This window comes from Pseudopipra pipra, chromosome 3, assembly GCF_036250125.1.
Source record: "Pseudopipra pipra isolate bDixPip1 chromosome 3, bDixPip1.hap1, whole genome shotgun sequence".
Lineage (NCBI taxonomy): Eukaryota > Metazoa > Chordata > Aves > Passeriformes > Pipridae > Pseudopipra > Pseudopipra pipra.
The window spans coordinates 52298667-52316163 of record NC_087551.1 but is presented as its reverse complement, the minus strand read 5'-3'; the positions used below and the strand labels follow the sequence as shown (position 1 = coordinate 52316163).

Genomic DNA, 17497 nt, shown 5'->3' with positions numbered 1-17497 from the left:
AGAGATGGTCTGATTCCAACAGGATGAGGTTCAAAAAGGCCAAGTGCCAGGTCCTGCACTTTGGCCACAACAACCTCCTGCAGCACTACAGGCTGGGCACAGAGTGGTTGGAGAGCAGCCAGGAAGAAAGGGACCTGGAAGTTTGGATTGACAGGAAGCTGAACATGCCTCAGCAATGTGTCCAGGTGAACAAGAAGGCCAATGGCATCCTGGCCTGGATCAGGAACAGTGTGGCCAACTGGTCCAGGGAAGTGATTCTTCCCCTGTACTCAGCACCAGTGAGGCCACACCTGGAGTGCTGTGTCCAGTTCTGGGCCCCTCAGTTCAGGAAGGATATTGAGGTGCTGGAGCAGGTCCAGAGAAGAGCAACAAGGCTGGTAAAGGGACTCGAGCACAAGTCCTGTAAGGAGAGGCTGAGGGAGCTGGGGTTGTTTAGCCTGGAGAAGAGGAGGCTCAGGGGAGACCTCATTGCTCTCTACAACTACCTGAAAGGAGGTTGTAGCCAGGTAGGTGTCGGTCTCTTCTCCCAGGCAACCAGCAGTAGGACAAGAGGGCATGGTGTTAAACTATGCCAGGGGAGGCTTAGGTTGGATATCAGGAAGAAATGTTTTACAGAGAGACTAATCTGACCTTGGAATGGGCTGCCCAGGGAGGTGGTGGATTTGCTGTCCCTGGAGGTTTTTAAGATGAGACTGGATCTGGCGCTTAGTGCCATGGTCTAGTAACCACAGTGGTGTTGGATCGAGGGTTGGACTTGAAGATCTCGAGGTCTTTTCCAACGTGGTTGATTCTATGATTCTATTCTATGATTCACTATCGCAGAACACTAAAATATTTCATTTATTAAATGCACAAATTTGGTCATTTTTCCTTTACCCTTCTGTAAAAAGGCTTCAAGGAGCTTCATGGTCAGGCAGCAGTGGGTGCAAGGGAATCTTTCAGTTGGTGAGATTTCATAAGCAATGCTGTTTATCAGCACCAGACTAGTCACACAGACTGCATTCTCCACAAAGGTCTCCGACTGTGATTTTTACTTATAAACTATTGTTACAGTGTATTTTGCCAATAAACCTTGTCCAAAATGGTGCATTTACAATCATAGGAAAATACTTTTATCCAACCATTCATTTAAATGTTTAATATTCTGAATAACAAATTCTCATGTTGGCTGTACTGCCCTTGGATTTCCATCATGGAACAAAAACTTCCAAGTTTTCATGTCTGACTACCAAAACTACTTACGTGTGCAAGCATTACTCTTGCTTTTGATATTACATTCATGAGAATAACAATTTACTATGTATCATATGGAAGTTACAGTTATTCCATCAGTGTAATTTAGTTGTAAGGTATGATTACCTAGTTCTATTAAGACATGAACAAGGACAGAAGAAAGGCAAGGACACAACTCTGACTCCTCTAATGATTGTAATATAAAATACTGCCTAATAAAGTTCTATGGATAGTTGCACATTTTTATAATAAAGTATATTCTCCAAACTATTTTGAGTTTAGCCAGGAATCTCATTAATGATGTTATCTGAAACAAGGTTACTATGCCACTCAATCTGCATATCAGAAGGAATTTGTCCAGATCATCCCACAGCATCCATTACATCAGAGTTACTAAATGACTACATCCTCACTGCCTTCCCATTTAAAACTTTGACATATGAGACTATGCCCAGATCTCTATTTTGTGAACAGGTTGTCTTTTAGTCTCATCACTAATTTCTGATGCGAAGGCACTTTGAATTGCCTTTTTTTCTTCCTCTAAAAATTCCTCTAAGTGCTTAATTTTGCACGTGCTTTCACCGTGGAGGCATCCTTCCACAAGTATTTGCATGTTCCTCCTCAGGGTACTTTAATTCTGAAAACTTCTCCTGAAGGGATAGGAGAAGGTCTGTAAGAGTAACCCGGATATCCAAAGCCACAGCTCCAACCTCCCCCTTTCACCTATGCGGCCTTGCAGGTTGCACTAAAGCGCCGCAGTAAAACGCTGAACCCCCTCGCGGCTCTCGCCCAGGAGCCCCGCTTCTGTCAGGGCCCAAAAACCCACCCCGGCGTCCCCTCCGGGGCCCGCAGGGGGCGCTCAGGACCGCCCCCGCCCCGCCCTGACAGCGTTGGCCAATCAGGGCGCTCTCAGCCCAGGGCGGAGCCCCGCGCGCCGCAGGGAGCCGAACGCCTTCGTCCGTTTCCGCCAGCGCAGCCCCGATAATCCCCGACCACGCCCGAAGCCAGAGCCGAGCTCCTTCGGCAGCTTCCGGAAACCCGGAAGGGAGGTGGCCGAGCGCGTTCGGGTGTCTCCGGCACGGCAGTGACGCCCCGGGGAAGGGGGGTGCTCGTGGTCCCGCCTCAGCCGGACATGCGGCTGCTCTCGCGAGCTCTCCGCGCGGCGCAGGGCTGCCGGGCCGCCGCGCTGCCCCCTCGGAGCTTCCGGGCAGCGCCGGCCGGGAGCAGCGCAGCGGGGAGATGTCCGCCCCAGCCGTGCCGCAGGCTGAGCGCCCGGCCCGGCCTGGACGAGCTGTTCGCCGCCCCGTCCTTGCGCCGGCTGCTGGAGGCGCGGGCGCAGGGCGCGGGCGGGGCGGCGCCGCAGCTGGCGGCGAGGGTGCGGCGGCTGCGCGACAAGGAGCGCGAGCTGCGCGACACGCGCGAGCTGGCGCGGCAAGGTGCGGGCCGCGGGGACATGTGCGTGTGCGGGCGCCATTGGCGGAGCAGCCCCGAGGGGGCGGCGCCGCGCACCTGGCGCGGCGGGGGCTGCGCGCGCGGGGGACGCGCCACTCGTGTCACCTCGGGGGGGGGGGGGGAAGAGAGGGTGTGACACATCTGTCACTGGGGGGCCGGGGAGGTCTCCTCGGGCCTTCCGGAAGTAGTGAAACCATCTGGGCAGAGATCAAGGGTATGGGCGACTGGGGAAAGCACATCCACCGGCGTAGGAGCTGCTGATACTGGAAGGGGGAGCAGCGTGGTGACAGCTGTCTCTCATAGAATCACAGAATATTCTGAGTTGGAAGGGACCCACGGGGATCATCGAGTCCAGCTCTTAAGTGAATGTTCAGTACAGGGATCAAACCCACAACCTTGGTGTTACTAGCACCGTGCTCTGGCCAATTAAAATAAAGATAATTAATCGGGGATAGAAAACTTCTGAAGGTTTTTTTAATCCATTTTTCTTTTGCTGCCGAGACAGCCCAGCCTGCCTTCCTATCTCCATTTACAGTCGTAGACATCAGCATCTGTTTGTGCTGTCTCCACACGTGATTTGACTTTGTATTGTGTCAGTAACTGTGCACTTTTAGTGCTGCCAAATAATATATTTTACCCAGAATCAAACTTCCTTTTGATAGCAGTTAGAAAACAAAAATGCAGAAAAGGAGTACTTTTAAGGTCAGTAAACAGTCATTAGATTGTGAAATATTCCCTAGATCATTTAATACTTGCTACTAAATACTGATTAATAAAAAGTGCTAACTGTAGGTGGCTGTTCTGACTAATGAAGGTGGCAAACACTGTCCAAAAACAATAGGGTTTTTTTGGTATTTTTACTATTCATTCTCTTACACCTCAGTTTGAAAAAAGAGAAATGTTTCCTTTGAACAAACTAATAATTGACCCAAACTAACTTAATGAAATGGAATGGAAGATTTTTTTTTCTCCTTTCAGAACCTGCTGAAAAAGCTAGTGTTGTCAAAGCCAGGCTTAGAATTTCAGCAAAGTGAAGAGATCACAAAGGCTTAGTCAGTAATTTTGAGCGCTTCTGCAATTAATAATTGCAAATATTTGTTTGTATTATTTTAAACTGATTTTAAAGCCTGTATTACATCTGCATCTTAAAGTATGCAAGTACTATTAATTGGTAGATTATTTTTTAATTGTGTTACCAACAACTGGTTTGACTCTTAACAGATTTTTAATTCCTTAATTCTTATCCTTCCTTCTGTTGGCCTTAATGACTGGCTCTTGATCAGTTATGGTAAAGAAATGTAGATGGAGATAATCAAGTTTCCATGTTCAAAGAGTGACAGTTAGTCAGATAGTCAGCCATGCATTCTCTTAGCCAGCTGTAGATAAAGCATGCTTGTTGTTTAAATCAGTTTATGCATTATTGTCTTCTTAATTTCCTTCTTACAGAAGTGATGGAGGAGTTAATTCACCAATATTAAACCTAAAATATAAAGTAAAAAAAAGTTTCATTTATAGTTGAGCTAGTGACTATTTGCAGTCACAGTGCTGAAAAAGTGTGGCTCTAGTGCAAGACTGCTCCTGAGCACATTTAAAAGTTTGCTGTACACAGAAAAAAGTCTAGCCCCAGCTCCCCATTTTTCATTGTATGTACCGTTTTCTCCCTTTTTGGGCAATCAGAGGCTGCTTAAAATGTTGATTTTTTTTTTATTATTATTATTTCATCCCTTTGTTTGAAGTTTGATATTGACAAAAAAAAAAAAAAGAAACACTTTAACATATTGAAACTGTAGTACAGAAAAAGAAGCCTTAATTGAAAAGCATTAGTGTTGACCAATCAAGTGATGCTTCAAAATTACAAGTTCCTCTTATTATGCAAGAGTTCTCCCATAACTTTGTTTTTAGTGGTGTTTTAGAAGTTTTGCAGCTATTCTGGAATAAATTGAGAGATATAAAATACTTGAAATTACTACTGCAGTTGTCAGATTTTTGCATACAATTATAGGGATAATAGTCCTTTTAACAAAGAGTGCCAATTGTGGGGCTGCTGTGCTCTTTAAATCCTTAAAGTTCCTGTCATACTGAAAAACAGAAAGTAATTTCATAGAGTCACAGAATGGCTGAGGTGAGAAGGGACCTTTGGAGATCATCCAGTCTACCCTTCTGCTCAGCAGGATCACCCACAGCAGGTTGCTCAGGGTTTCACCTAATTGGGATTTGAGTATCTTCAAGGATGAAAACTTAGAACCAATCTGGGCAACCTATGCCACTGTTTGACCACTGGCACAGCAAATTTTCTTTTTTTTTTTTTTTTTTTTTTTTTTGGTTAGGTTGGATTTTGTTTGTTTTGGTTTTTAGAGTTTCAGATTTTTCCCTTGTCTTATACCTGCACAGGATTAGAACACACTTAATATCTACTGTGTACCTTCATTACAGATCATAGTATTAATTTGATTTTCTGGCAGGTTTAGTGTGTTGGGGGAGAGGGGCAAGTTTTGTGGTAGGTTGGTTTTGGGTTTGGGAGTTTTTTTTTAGAGTAAGTTCTTCATATGGTTATTTTTCAGAAGGTTTTCTCAAACTGGCACTGATATAAGTCTGAGGTTTAACCATACTCAAATATTCCAGATGAGAGCGAAGATTTACGGAAGCTTGCAGAAATGGAAATTGCCTCCTGTGAAGAAGAGATAGCTGAACTGAAACAACAGGTGAGATCCCCTTATAAAGCCTCTTGTTTCTTTGTCATTCTTAAATTAACAAGGCCAAATTGTCTTCTTAGGAGCATTGGAACTAGGTGATATTTAAGGTCTCTTCCAACCCAAACCGTTCTATGATTCTCATCAGTATGAATATGATAAACTCTTTTCCTCCCCACCTTGCTATTTATACTCAAGTAGTGTCTGTTATCTAATGAAATGGAAAAAGGAGATGCTACAGAGACAGGCTGTAAGCGAGTGCCTATTTGTACCTGAAAATGTTTTAATCAGTGTATCTTTTTAAGCTGGTGCTATAGTTTGTCTTATCTCCATATACGATTATGGATGTCCAATACTTTATCCCTTGGAAACAAAACTTACATAGTATCAGGCATACTAGTGGTTTTGGAAAAAAATATTTTAATACTATGTAACTACTTTAGTTGCTACCTTATGCAGGTTTTACAGAGTATCTGTGTTATTTGAAAAAAAAAGATCATGATCTTTACAATAAAAATCTATTTAACTTAATGTTAGTGGTGAAGTTGAAGCTGGTGTGGTCACATTCTTTATTCCTCTGACAGCAATACAACAATCACTTTATAAATATTTTTGTAAATATTTATGATTTTGCCAAAAGAAATAATTATCTGTAGAAAGAAACATCACCTATTGCTAGTACAGGAAGATGATTGAAAGGAATTTGCAAATCAGCCAGAGTTTTGATCCAGCATGCAAAATTGTGATACAGTTTTTTAACTTCTGTTGTATCTTTCTGCTGCAGATCAGGCTCTTCCTTTTTAAATAAATAAATGAATAATACATTTGAGTTGTTGTTGAAGAACTATCTTCTGAACATCCATACCTTCTTAGCTCTGCAGTTGAGATGGGATTAAAAGGAAATCTGATGGGAGGGGAGATGTTCAGTTGTCTTGCAAGAAGTGGCGTGAATCCTGCAGTGTACAAATGTCCTCGAAGTTTTCCTAATGGGTGGAAACTTGTGGGTCTTGAGAGAGACCAGTGTAGCTCCTGTAACTGTGAACAGACACGGGGAGCATTCCTGCAATGCAGCATCACCCCCACTCACCTCTTGCTGGCTGCTGCTTCCTCACTACAGGAGGCATGAGAAGCCCATCCTCAGGGCAACCCAGGGGTAGGTACAGAGAACACAGCCTAGGTCAGTTACAGACTTGTCTTGGTGTTTTGTACTGTCTCAGTTGTGGATAGTGTCAGAGAGGAGTCTTAGCTGGGTGTTTTTGTATTTACAGATAGTGTTGCTTTTGATTCCTTCAGAAGAAACAGATGAAAGTGATCTGGTCATGGAAGTAACTGCTGGAGTTGGAGGGCAGGAAGCCATGCTGTTCACTTCGGAGATATTTGATATGTATCAACGATATGCTGCCTATAAAAAATGGAAATTTGAAGTATTAGAATACTTTCCCAGTGAAATAGGTCAGTAATGAAAATACTGTAACTTCCTAATAGAAGTTGAAACAGTCATTCATATGACATTTTAATTTCCTAACTACAGGAAGCTAATTTGCACTATCTTAATTTTAGAGGTGGAAGATTGTTTGAATGTCTGTGTACAATTTTCCTCAGTTTCTGTATTTGAGAATGAAATTCCATTTCAGAAGTACTATTAAAATACTAAAGTGCCAAAAAGAAAACTTGTCTTTCAGTAGTTTCATTTCTACATTTTGAGAATACTGAAAGACAGGTTCTTGGCAGAAGGAAAATCAGAAAGTGATGACGTTGTTTTAGCTTTATTTTTTTTATTTTTTAGAAATACAGATTGTATATACTTTTTATTTGGATACACTCTTCTACTTAGTTAATGTTTTAGTGCTTATAGGTCAGTTTGGTGGCAGTTTGAAAGTCTGTTTATTATTATGGATTGGCAAAGGGGAATCAGTTTTATTAAAACAATTTTTAAAGTTTCATCTAAAACATCATGAATTTATTTGAAATATGATCTGATGTTAAATACAGCTAATGGCTGAGCAAAGTGGGAGAATTGTTGAGGCTTTGAGAGGAGAGATAAGAGATCTAATTATTTTTTAAAGTCTTCAACTAAAATGTCACAGGTAATCAGCTTACAGCTTGATGCCAGTAAAAGATGTTCCTCCTTTCTACCTTTTTCCTTATTGCATCTCTGCCTGTCTGAGCAGTCCCACCTATTTTTTTTCTGTCTGTTTTGATGTCCTTTCACTTAAACTGGCAAAGACTTTTCTTTTTATGACTGGGTTATTTTTTTTTTGCTTTGTCAATGTGTTAAGCCAGTTCTCATGAGCCTGGGAGCTAACTTAGGATAAGCAGCAACATGGGACTGAATGCAAGGAGGTGGAAAAACTGGATCTTCTGGTGTTGATGAGCTGTGAATTTGGTTTAGGAGCAATGCCTTTGAAGACAATGGGATTGGTAGTTTTACACAACAGACTGAGGCAGTGGCACAATAGTTAATTTTAGCTTAATCCAAATAGTGTGTAAAGTTGTTTCACAAAGATCATCTTGCTGTCTCTGCATTGTTGCTGACTGCTTTGCATTGACACTTGTGATTGTGCGTCTTTGTAGAGTCTCATCACCAAGTCAGTCCACCTGAAAAATTGCACACACACAAAAAAATCAATTGGTTTTCAGATAATTGGCACAAGAGAAGAGGAGAAATGTTCACAGAGGTGCTGGAGGCAAAGGGTGTGGCTCCTGGTGGTGGCAGTGAGAAAACAGGACCGTCTTCCAGCAGCAAGAGGTTCAGCAAGCTAAAGCCCACCATGAAACTGCAATCCAAAACATGGCCAGCCATGGCAGGGCTTTTGGGTTTTGATTAACAGATTGCTAGCCATATTTCTCAGTAGGATAGATTTGTTAAGTCTCTCTGTGTTAACAGATCTACAGCCTTAGTTATCCATGGTGTCATTAGTAAAGCTAGCAAATTTGCTTATTTGGGTATTGCTGTGGAGGTAATGCATATGTCCTAGTGGGTGTGGATCAGTAGGTGGGCACTTGTGCAGCTTACTGCTCCTGGCTCAAATTGGTTGTGAAACTTCACCTCTAGTCATACTTTCATCATTTTTTTTTTGTGAAACTTTGAGAAATGAGAAAAGCTAGGATGTTAGGATATGCAATCTGTCAGAAAAACTCTAATATTTTTTCAGTCAACACTTAATATAATTGCAGAGAGGTTTTTAGCAAGCTTTGAGAAATGTGAAGCATCCTTTAACACTTCTTCTGTTTACTTACACCGTATTTTGGACTCAGTGATATTTTCAAGTATCTTGAACCTTTCTGTTTCAACAGTGTAGAAATTCACAGCAAATAAATATTCACAACTCTCCCAGTTGAGCTTCTGATGTCAGTGAGCTACTTTCCCCTTCTAATGAAGGTCCTTCTGTACCCTAAAGAAGGATCAAAAATTGGGCTCCATGGAAGAAATGCAGTTGGATGTCACAAACTGACAACTTGAAAATCTGGGTTTAGGATTGATTTGTTGTCTGTATTCACATTTCATAAAAAGGGAAGCCCTTTTCTATACCTATGTCTGTATACTGTGGATTTCACTTACACTTCTGGTTTCTTAAAATCTTTATTTGAATTGATTTTAAAAAATGTTATGTCTGTAAAATGTCCGAATAACTTTCTTTAGAGTTCTTAGGAGGTATCTTATTTCAAGTTGATGAACATGAACTCAGGTTTTCACAGTATCAGCATCCCCTTTTAGAGTGACTGCTGACAATTCAAATAATACACTTTTTTCACACAAATAATACACTTGAATTCAGTATTGTCTATTATCTATCTTTGTTACTATTAATAAACTTTTTGTATTGTCAGGAAGTCATTTGCCAAGTAAACTGTTTGCTCAGTGCAAGTGGAGGTAGGGACAAGAAGCTTCATATTACAGTACATCTTGTTGCTGAAAGAGCAAAGTCACATTCATCCCCATTTATGACCAGGCAAGTGCTTTGCCAGGAGCTGAGCCAGTTCAGCCTTCAAAGTCAACAGGAATCTGTTTACTTTCTTTTTTGAAAGTAAACGGAATAAACATTGTACAGCTGAGATGGGTGTTGTCGCACCCATCTGGAGAGAGCGGTCTTGGACCTCGTGAGGAAGCTGAGAAGGAGATGGGGAGGTCCTTCCCTCCGTGGGGACGAAAAAGGAAGGCAGGCAGTACACTCCCACGGGAACTCACCGCTATCTCAAGTGGCGAGGACTCACCGCAGTCTCAGGTGGTGGTGTCTCAAAAACTCCTCCTCCTCTCCCGTGGGCAAGCAAACTCTCCGATGAAGCAGGATGAGAAGTCGAGCTCACCAGGACGAACAGCCAAAAGAAAAACTAGACCTCCGGTCCCCCTCCCCAAAATGCCTGTCTGCACCCAGGGAGCAGTCTGCCCCTCACCTCCCCGAACAGAACCAGTCCCCGCCTCCCTCTCTCCTCTCTCCAAATGGGCCATTAACCTAGGCAGGCTACATCTTTTGTAACGCTAATAACCTCCCTTCCCCCGCTCACTCCGGTTTTTTTCCCTTGGAGTGGGGCAGGGGAAGAAAAATTCCCCTGATTTCCTAATCTATAACAGTGTAAATAGAAAGAGGGAAAGGTCTGGGTCTTCTTTTTATCATGTATAAAGGCGAGAGGAGTGTTGCCCTTTTCACTGAGGCAAGACTTGGATCAGGTAAAGCCCAGCAGTCACATAGGCTTCACCTTCAGAGCACAGTTTCACAGTCAGCTTAAGCAAGGGCTGTCTCACCTTCTAGCCAGCTGTATGTTTTCTTCTCTCTCAGCTCTAGCAATTTTGAGGCCCCAGTGCTAATTGGATCAGTTCACTGATTCGGCTTAAAAGCCCTGTTATGGGATAGTTTTTAAGTCAGGACTCAGCTTGCAGAGTTCTATGGTTGGAAGAGAAAGGGAGTTGGGTTTGGCTACCCTTTTGATGAAGTCCTTGGACAAAGAGCCCATAACCTCATAAGCATTCTCATTAATGCCTTAAATAGGAAATTGAAGTGATATATTAACCTAGTATATATTTACCTGTATTTTCTCTTTTAAAGGGCTAGGTTTTTAATGGCTATATATTTATTTAAAAATCTGCTGTTTTGCTGAGAGCTTACCTGTGCACTGAAATTAATGTCTAGGAAAGTAGGATGTAAATTTTGGGAAAAATAAAGACAGCCCTAGCTTTTATCAGCCTCTTGTGTATTTTTTGGTCTTGCATGACCATATATTATCAAAACAGATGCTAGAAAGAAATTGGGAAGTAGAGGCACTATGCATGGCACTGCCAATGAAAGGCAAGTTTGAACCCTCAGTTTCAAATTGTCTACACTGTGCTGAGTGGAGCTAAGGATGCTGGTGGCACTAGGCTGTTGCACCCTGTCCTCGCTCCATTTTTATCAATTGCATTAGGAAGAGCAAGGTCCTACACTTAAAATGTCTAATTCCCTCATTTCTGAGAGCTCCTGAATTTGACTGAAATCTGAATGTGAGCATGTGTGAATGAGGTGAATGCTAAATAAAGCTGCAGTTAAAAGTTGGTTTCAGTCTACTCTTAAGTTACTTTATCGATATACTCCAAGGGATGCCACTGTGCAAAAATAGCACATTGAAAATTTAGTGCACACATTAAAGAACAAACCCACGTCATTATTTATCCAGTGCCTCTCACTCTGTAGTGGAAGGCAGAGACACAGATGTGGGACTTTGTCTCAATCTGGGTATAAGATGCCCCATTAAAAAATGAGTACAAACACCCTTGTTCTGTGCAGATCAGATTTCAGGATAGAGTGGGACATTTAATATGAAAGGGGCTAGCACACAGTTAGCAAGACCTAACTGTATTTGACAGGCCTACAACATGTCTGCCAGGGTAAAGGGTTTGTTGAAATTTTATTAGATTTGGCTGCGTTTTGTATTAAACCCATGTTGGTAATGGTTGATTCAAAGCAGTATGACCTAAATACCTGTCATTTGAACCAGTTTCTTGGTCATCTTATGCTAAGCACTACAGTGCCACAGGCACACTGTTACTACTACAAACTAAAACTCTCCTGAATATGTCACAGACATGGGTGCAGCTCAGACAGACTGACTATACCCATGGTATGAATATTAATGCCAGAAGAAGTGAGAGAGAAAAGACAGTAAGTTAGCTTTTGCAATGAACTGTTTATCACATAATTAATACTTGTCAGCAGTGCTGTAACCTTGTGGACAGTCACATTATTTTTACTCCTGACATAACCTGGCTTCTTCCTCAAATCTAGAGGTGTCATATGATCTTTTTAGTACTTGCTTTCATATATAAAGGAGTAAGTAAGATTTATTACTTAACTACATTCATTATTTTAGGTTACATAAGATTCTCTTAGAGTAAAGAAGAGATCTTTCATTTATTCAAATAGTGTTTGCATAGAAGTAGGAAGATTTCACACTACTTGTTGAAATTAAACTTCCTGATCTAAACTAAAGATTTTGAAAGATCATATTTGTTAAACTACATGCTCTGTCATCAGTTAACATTCTCTATTATCAGATTTATTCTAAACATGACAGACTCATCTTACAGAATTGATAGTAGATAATGGCTATAAATTACATCACTGAAGCACTAGGTATGTTGAACAGTGTATTTGAATCAAGGTGGTACAGTTTTATACAAGTAGGAGAAAAATTTTAAAAGTCAGAAGGACAAAAATTACATGGAATAGAAAGGAAGAGGCAGTTTAGGCTATTTTCAACAAACATGTCTGTAAAAGGAAATTTATTTTAGTAAAGTTGAGAGGGAATGTTAAATTTCTCTAGAGTAAAAACATTTGCAAACCTTGTCCATGGAGATGAAAGAACTGGCCTGTGTTCTGGCTGCTGACTTTTTGCTGTTCTGCAGGGCATTTTCAGATTCTATGTTGTCTTTATTTTCCTTTTTTAAAAAGCTTCTATCTTGTCCCTGTGATTGAGTTCCTCACTCTGAAAGATGGCCTAAAACTGTATTTCTGCAAAGTATGTGCCACTTCTCAGCTCTGGTTTCACGTTGCAAGACTTAAACAGCAATATTCTTTCAAGGCCACCTATCTCTTCTTCAGTCATTCCCTTGGCACACCATCCACTGTGCTGAGAATGGGATTTGGAAATCGAGCTGCATTAGAAACCAAAATGAGTGAAAAATTGTAGTGCCATCACTTCTCTGTGCCATTTATAGTGCCATCACTTCTCTGATCCTTCAGTTATACTGCACATAAGCAAACAAGCAAAAGCAAGAATATCATAAACTAGTAGAGCAATAAACTCTTTCTGTCATGAAACCATGATTGCATTAGGCTTTACTTCCAAGTTCCAAGCTGTTCGGTGCTTGTAGGACACTGATGTCAAATTTTACTGGAGGTATTGGTAAGAGGTGCAGGAGTTGGTGTTCCACTCACTCCAAGGAAGCAAAAGATTAAAATGAAATAAAAAAGTGAAGATACATGGGTAGGATGCATAGAGGAGAATGGATAATGAGAAGAGTATGAATAATACTCATCATTTAGTCATAAGGGGCTGGTTCTTTTTTTCCCATTGAATGATAGATTCTGAACTAACAATAAAAAAATCGATGTTTCTGAAAGCAGCTTTCAAAATTTGATCTTTATGTAAACTTGCTACTGGTATTAGAGTTCTATTGTGTTTTATGATTGTATGTATACATGTATGTACATTGATCTTAGGCACTCTTTTTATGTATATAAAAAAATTAAATTGGACTCTATAAAAAGAATCTGACAGTCCTTTACTTGCGATAGTGTGTGAGTATGCATGTGTGGCTTTAAGATTTCTCTTGCAGGTGTAATACTGCCTAAGTGTTTAAATGGTAAATTCATAATTTTAAGAAACAAATGACAGTGATGTCTAAAGACACTGTTTGAAGTATAACAGCATAGCACCAGCAATTCTTATGGGTCTACAGTTGTGTTTTTTCTGTATTTAAGGTGGCCTAAGACATGCAGTAGCCAGTATAGCAGGTCTCGAGGCTTACAAATACATGAAATTTGAAGGAGGAGTGCATCGTGTTCAGCGGGTACCAAAGACAGAAAAACAAGGACGCATTCATACCAGCACAATGACTGTTGCAATATTACCCCAACCCACTAAGGTAATATTTATATTTTAGTATAACAGACTTTACCACAAGCAATGTTTGATACCCGAGTGGTTTTGTCTCTCTTTTTATTCTCATTTAATGACTTTTTTTTCTTCTTAATTTTAAACTAAGTAATATTTATTTGTTTATTTTTATTTTTTGTAATAGGGGTGAAATAAAGAATTTCCGTCTTTCCTTGTAATCCTGATCTCAAGAAAGTCACTGACAGTTCACTTAACTGTAACTCGAAAATTCACTGTTACTCTGTCTTGCATGTTTTGTGGAAAACTACATTTTCTACAAAGTAACCTAAGACTGACTTATTTTACAGGGCTCATAGATACTTCTTTTAGCACTTCCTCTTTTCCATTTTTGTACTGTCCTCACTTGCCCCTTCCAGAGTGTATATGTCAAGTCTCACTATATTTGCTTGGTTAAAAGAAACTGGCTAAGAAATAAAGCTTTGTTTTGATCTTTGTTTCATGTTGAACTAGCAGATTGTCAAAGATGTTACTCCTTCCTGTACTCTCTTGAAGTTATCTCGCTCCTTTCTCACAGAGCCTACTGCTCCATTCCAGAACCAGAAAAGGGAATATCTTCCATTTTAACTAAAAACCATCTGGTATCAAGTTCAAGTATTGGTTAACTCTGCTGGAAGAAGAGGGTGCAGGGCTTTCAGAAGAGGGGAAAATGAGTGCTAAGGGATAGTTATGTGTTAAGCTACTATTTGTCTGATTTCCTGGGTTCCATTGTGTTGGAAGTCCAGTCCAGACTACGAGGATTTGTTAATATGTTTACACGTAGATGTGAGCTACCACTCATAATCTTTAAAAGGTTTGATCTTGCATGAATGTGCCTTATAAAATAAACTGACTGTGCATATTTGATACCTGTATGGAAAGAAACAATATAAATACGTTCTTTGTTTGTTTTTCTTTTTTTTGGTATCTCATGACAGATGAGGCTGCAAATTAATCCGAAAGATCTACGGATAGAAACAAAGCGAGCTAGTGGAGCTGGAGGCCAGCATGTCAATACCACAGATAGTGCTGTAAGGATAGTTCATATTCCAACAGGTGCTTCATTTTTTCCTTACTACAAGATCTACATTACCAAACTGTTGTCAGAATTTCTTTTGAAACTATAGTTGTATTTTCAAACCTGGACAACAGCAGAGCGGAGTTTTCATATAGTTTTCATGTCTGTTCATAGTACTCTAAATGCATCATCCTATGCCCACTCCAATTTTTAATAGTAAGGACTACTGGCTTCAGTAGGTAAGCCATCCATTTGCCACTAAACATGACACTCTACAAGCACCTAGATCAATTTCTGTTAAAAAGTTATATTTAAGCTTTCAAATAATGAAAATGATACTGAAAAATGGAGTAGGTTGAAATCTGATGATTTGCCATTTCTTGACTAGTCTCCAAAAGAGAGATTGCTCTATTTCCATATGAAAATGTTGCTTTTAATTGCAGAGTCTATTCAGGATGCTAGCTTCCATTTGTCTGCTGGCTCCTTTCCTATAGATGACACAGATAATTAGGAGGCCCATCCCTCTGGCTCAGGTTAGGAAACATAGGAGGGATATGGTACACCCTCAAATGCTACCTGATTTTAGCTATCCTATATTTTTTTTATGCCGTTCCTAACCCTTTTACTTCCCTTTGAGCAATCTTCAACAGCTGCCTTGACTTTCATGGCATTTTAACTTTTTCTCTTCTCTACTACAAACATTACTCAGGCTTTACAGCCTCAGGGTAATCCCAAGTGCTCTTTATCTTCACGTATCCAGATTTTTGCCGCTGATCTCTTTGTATTTGTTTAAGACATTGATCCATTCTGCACTTGTTGCATCACCTTAATAAAGTAGAAGATAAACAGTAGAGAGGATAAAATTCTATATATCACTATGTCGTGACAAAAGATACTCCAGATTGAAAAAGTTTTGAATTGCCTGCGTGTTTGGATAAAAACACAACAAACTAAAACCAGCAGTTGATCTTAGTTTTTGCTGAATGTAGATATTAGGGTATATTATAGAAATGTTAAAGTGTATTGCAAATATTTTCATGGTTATATATGGCTAATAGGAGGATTTATATATCACCTTATCTCTTCACTTTTTCCTGTTCCACCATTCTCTTCTTCATTTCTCTGATCTCACTTCCCTTACAATTGTCCTGTTACTTCTATTTCTCTCATCCTAAATATTGTTTAAATCTTCACTGCAATCCAGCAGGTTGTTTATAAATAAGTCTTCATAAAGTAATACTATGTAGTCTTATAAAACATACTTTAATATTACCAGAGTTACTTAAAATAGATCCAAATAACAATTTAGCTTGTGCTGTTTTCTTCCTGTATTTCTTTCTCTTTACTCTTTTCTTGGGCTGTTCATTTCTTGTCTTGAATTATATGTTTTGGGATGAGAAAACACACTTTTTGTTGTTGTTGTTCATAAAATAGTGCCCACTTTTTTATATTCTGATCATATTCAATACACTCGTTATCTCATGTATTTTACTGCTCCTTAAATCTTACATTTCCTGGAACTGTGGCCAAAAATTACAAGTATTCAAGGTGTCTTCTGTAAGTCAGATCACATTACATATCTTTTATTTCATTATCCACCTGTTGTCCAACATGTGGAATTAAATTTCTTGTCATATGGCTTAAAACACCTGTACAACTCAGCCTGCACTTCTTTCCCAAAATGTATTATTAGACATTAGTAAGTCTGGACTTCTACATTCCCAGTCCAAAATAAATATGGAAGAAAGAAACAGTTTAATGTTACATAATAGAAGACTTCTAGAAACTGCAAAACTATTTTAGTATGTGTTACTCTTAAGTGCTAAATGTCATGATATTTTTGACAGGGATCGTGTCTGAATGTCAGCAAGAAAGATCTCAAATTAGAAACAAAGAGAAAGCTATGCAAATGCTATGTGCTAAACTATACAATGCCAAACTAGAAGAAGAAACTAAAAAGAGAAACAGTGTTAGAAAGATTCAGGTAAGTTTTGTTTAGTAACAATATCATTCTGTACAAGCATGTGTTCTTAGGGTAACTTCTGTGTTGAACTGCAAATAGTAAATGGAAATACAGGGGAACCGGAGCCCAGGAGGGACTTAGATGAGGAAAAAAAAAAATCATAGAATCATAGAATGGTTTGGGTTGGGAGGGATTTTAAAGGTCACCTAGCTCCAGCCCCTCTGCGATGGACAGGAACACCTTCCACTAGACTTCCCTGAAAAACAAGAAGTTGTGGAGTCCACAGCTTCTCTGGACAACAAAATTACATTTTACTTCAGCAGTAGAGGTTGTATATTAACCAGACTTAAAAATTCACTGGTACATAAATTCTAGAGATCCAGTGAAACAAACTGCATGTTCGATTGCAGCATGAAGAACCAGAATAGTATTAGAAAAAGATGGATTAAAATTGTTCTTTTATATGTTTGAGAACAATTACTGCAGCCACTGAAGTGATCTGAGTCATATGTAACTGTAACAAATTTTGGATAATCATGAGAGGAAAAGAAACCTTTCACTTTAGATGCTTAATCAATATTTCATAATTTTTATAAAAAGATGATGATAAACTCATTCTTCTTGTTCAATAGATTGGGACTAAAGGAAGATCAGAGAAGATCAGAACATACAACTTTCCACAGGACCGGATTACAGACCACAGAATAAGCAGATCAGTGCATCATGTTGAATCTTTCATGCTAGGAGAAGAAATGCTAGATGAAATGATACAAACTCTGAGAGAATATGCTGATTTTGAATCTTTAATGGAAATTATTTCAGAAAATGAAAAAAAAAATTCCTCCTGAACATTACTCTTTATCAGCCCATTAGAACAGATGTTGTAAGGTCTGCGAGGAAGCTTCTTGGAATACCACCCAGAAAATGGAACTGCTTTTCATGTCATGAAAAACACCACAACTTCTTTCCTCATGACTAATAAACAGTTTTCTTACTTGCTGAGTAAAAGACTTT

At 39.7% G+C, this 17497-nt stretch overlaps 1 protein-coding gene and 1 long non-coding RNA gene across 2 annotated transcripts in view; both read left to right on the top strand.

Annotated features, from left to right (window-relative positions):
• LOC135411521 (uncharacterized) overlaps positions 1–17497 on the top strand; it is a 538599-nt gene that overhangs the window by 424196 nt on the left and 96906 nt on the right. The window lies entirely within an intron of this gene.
• Positions 2248–17493, top strand: MTRF1L (mitochondrial translation release factor 1 like). The gene is made up of 7 exons (XM_064649183.1): positions 2248–2669; positions 5308–5387; positions 6644–6827; positions 13331–13494; positions 14441–14558; positions 16368–16504; positions 17116–17493. The coding sequence occupies exons 1-7, from the start codon at positions 2366–2368 to the stop codon at positions 17329–17331; spliced, it is 1203 nt and encodes a 400-aa protein (XP_064505253.1). The 5' UTR covers positions 2248–2365; the 3' UTR covers positions 17332–17493.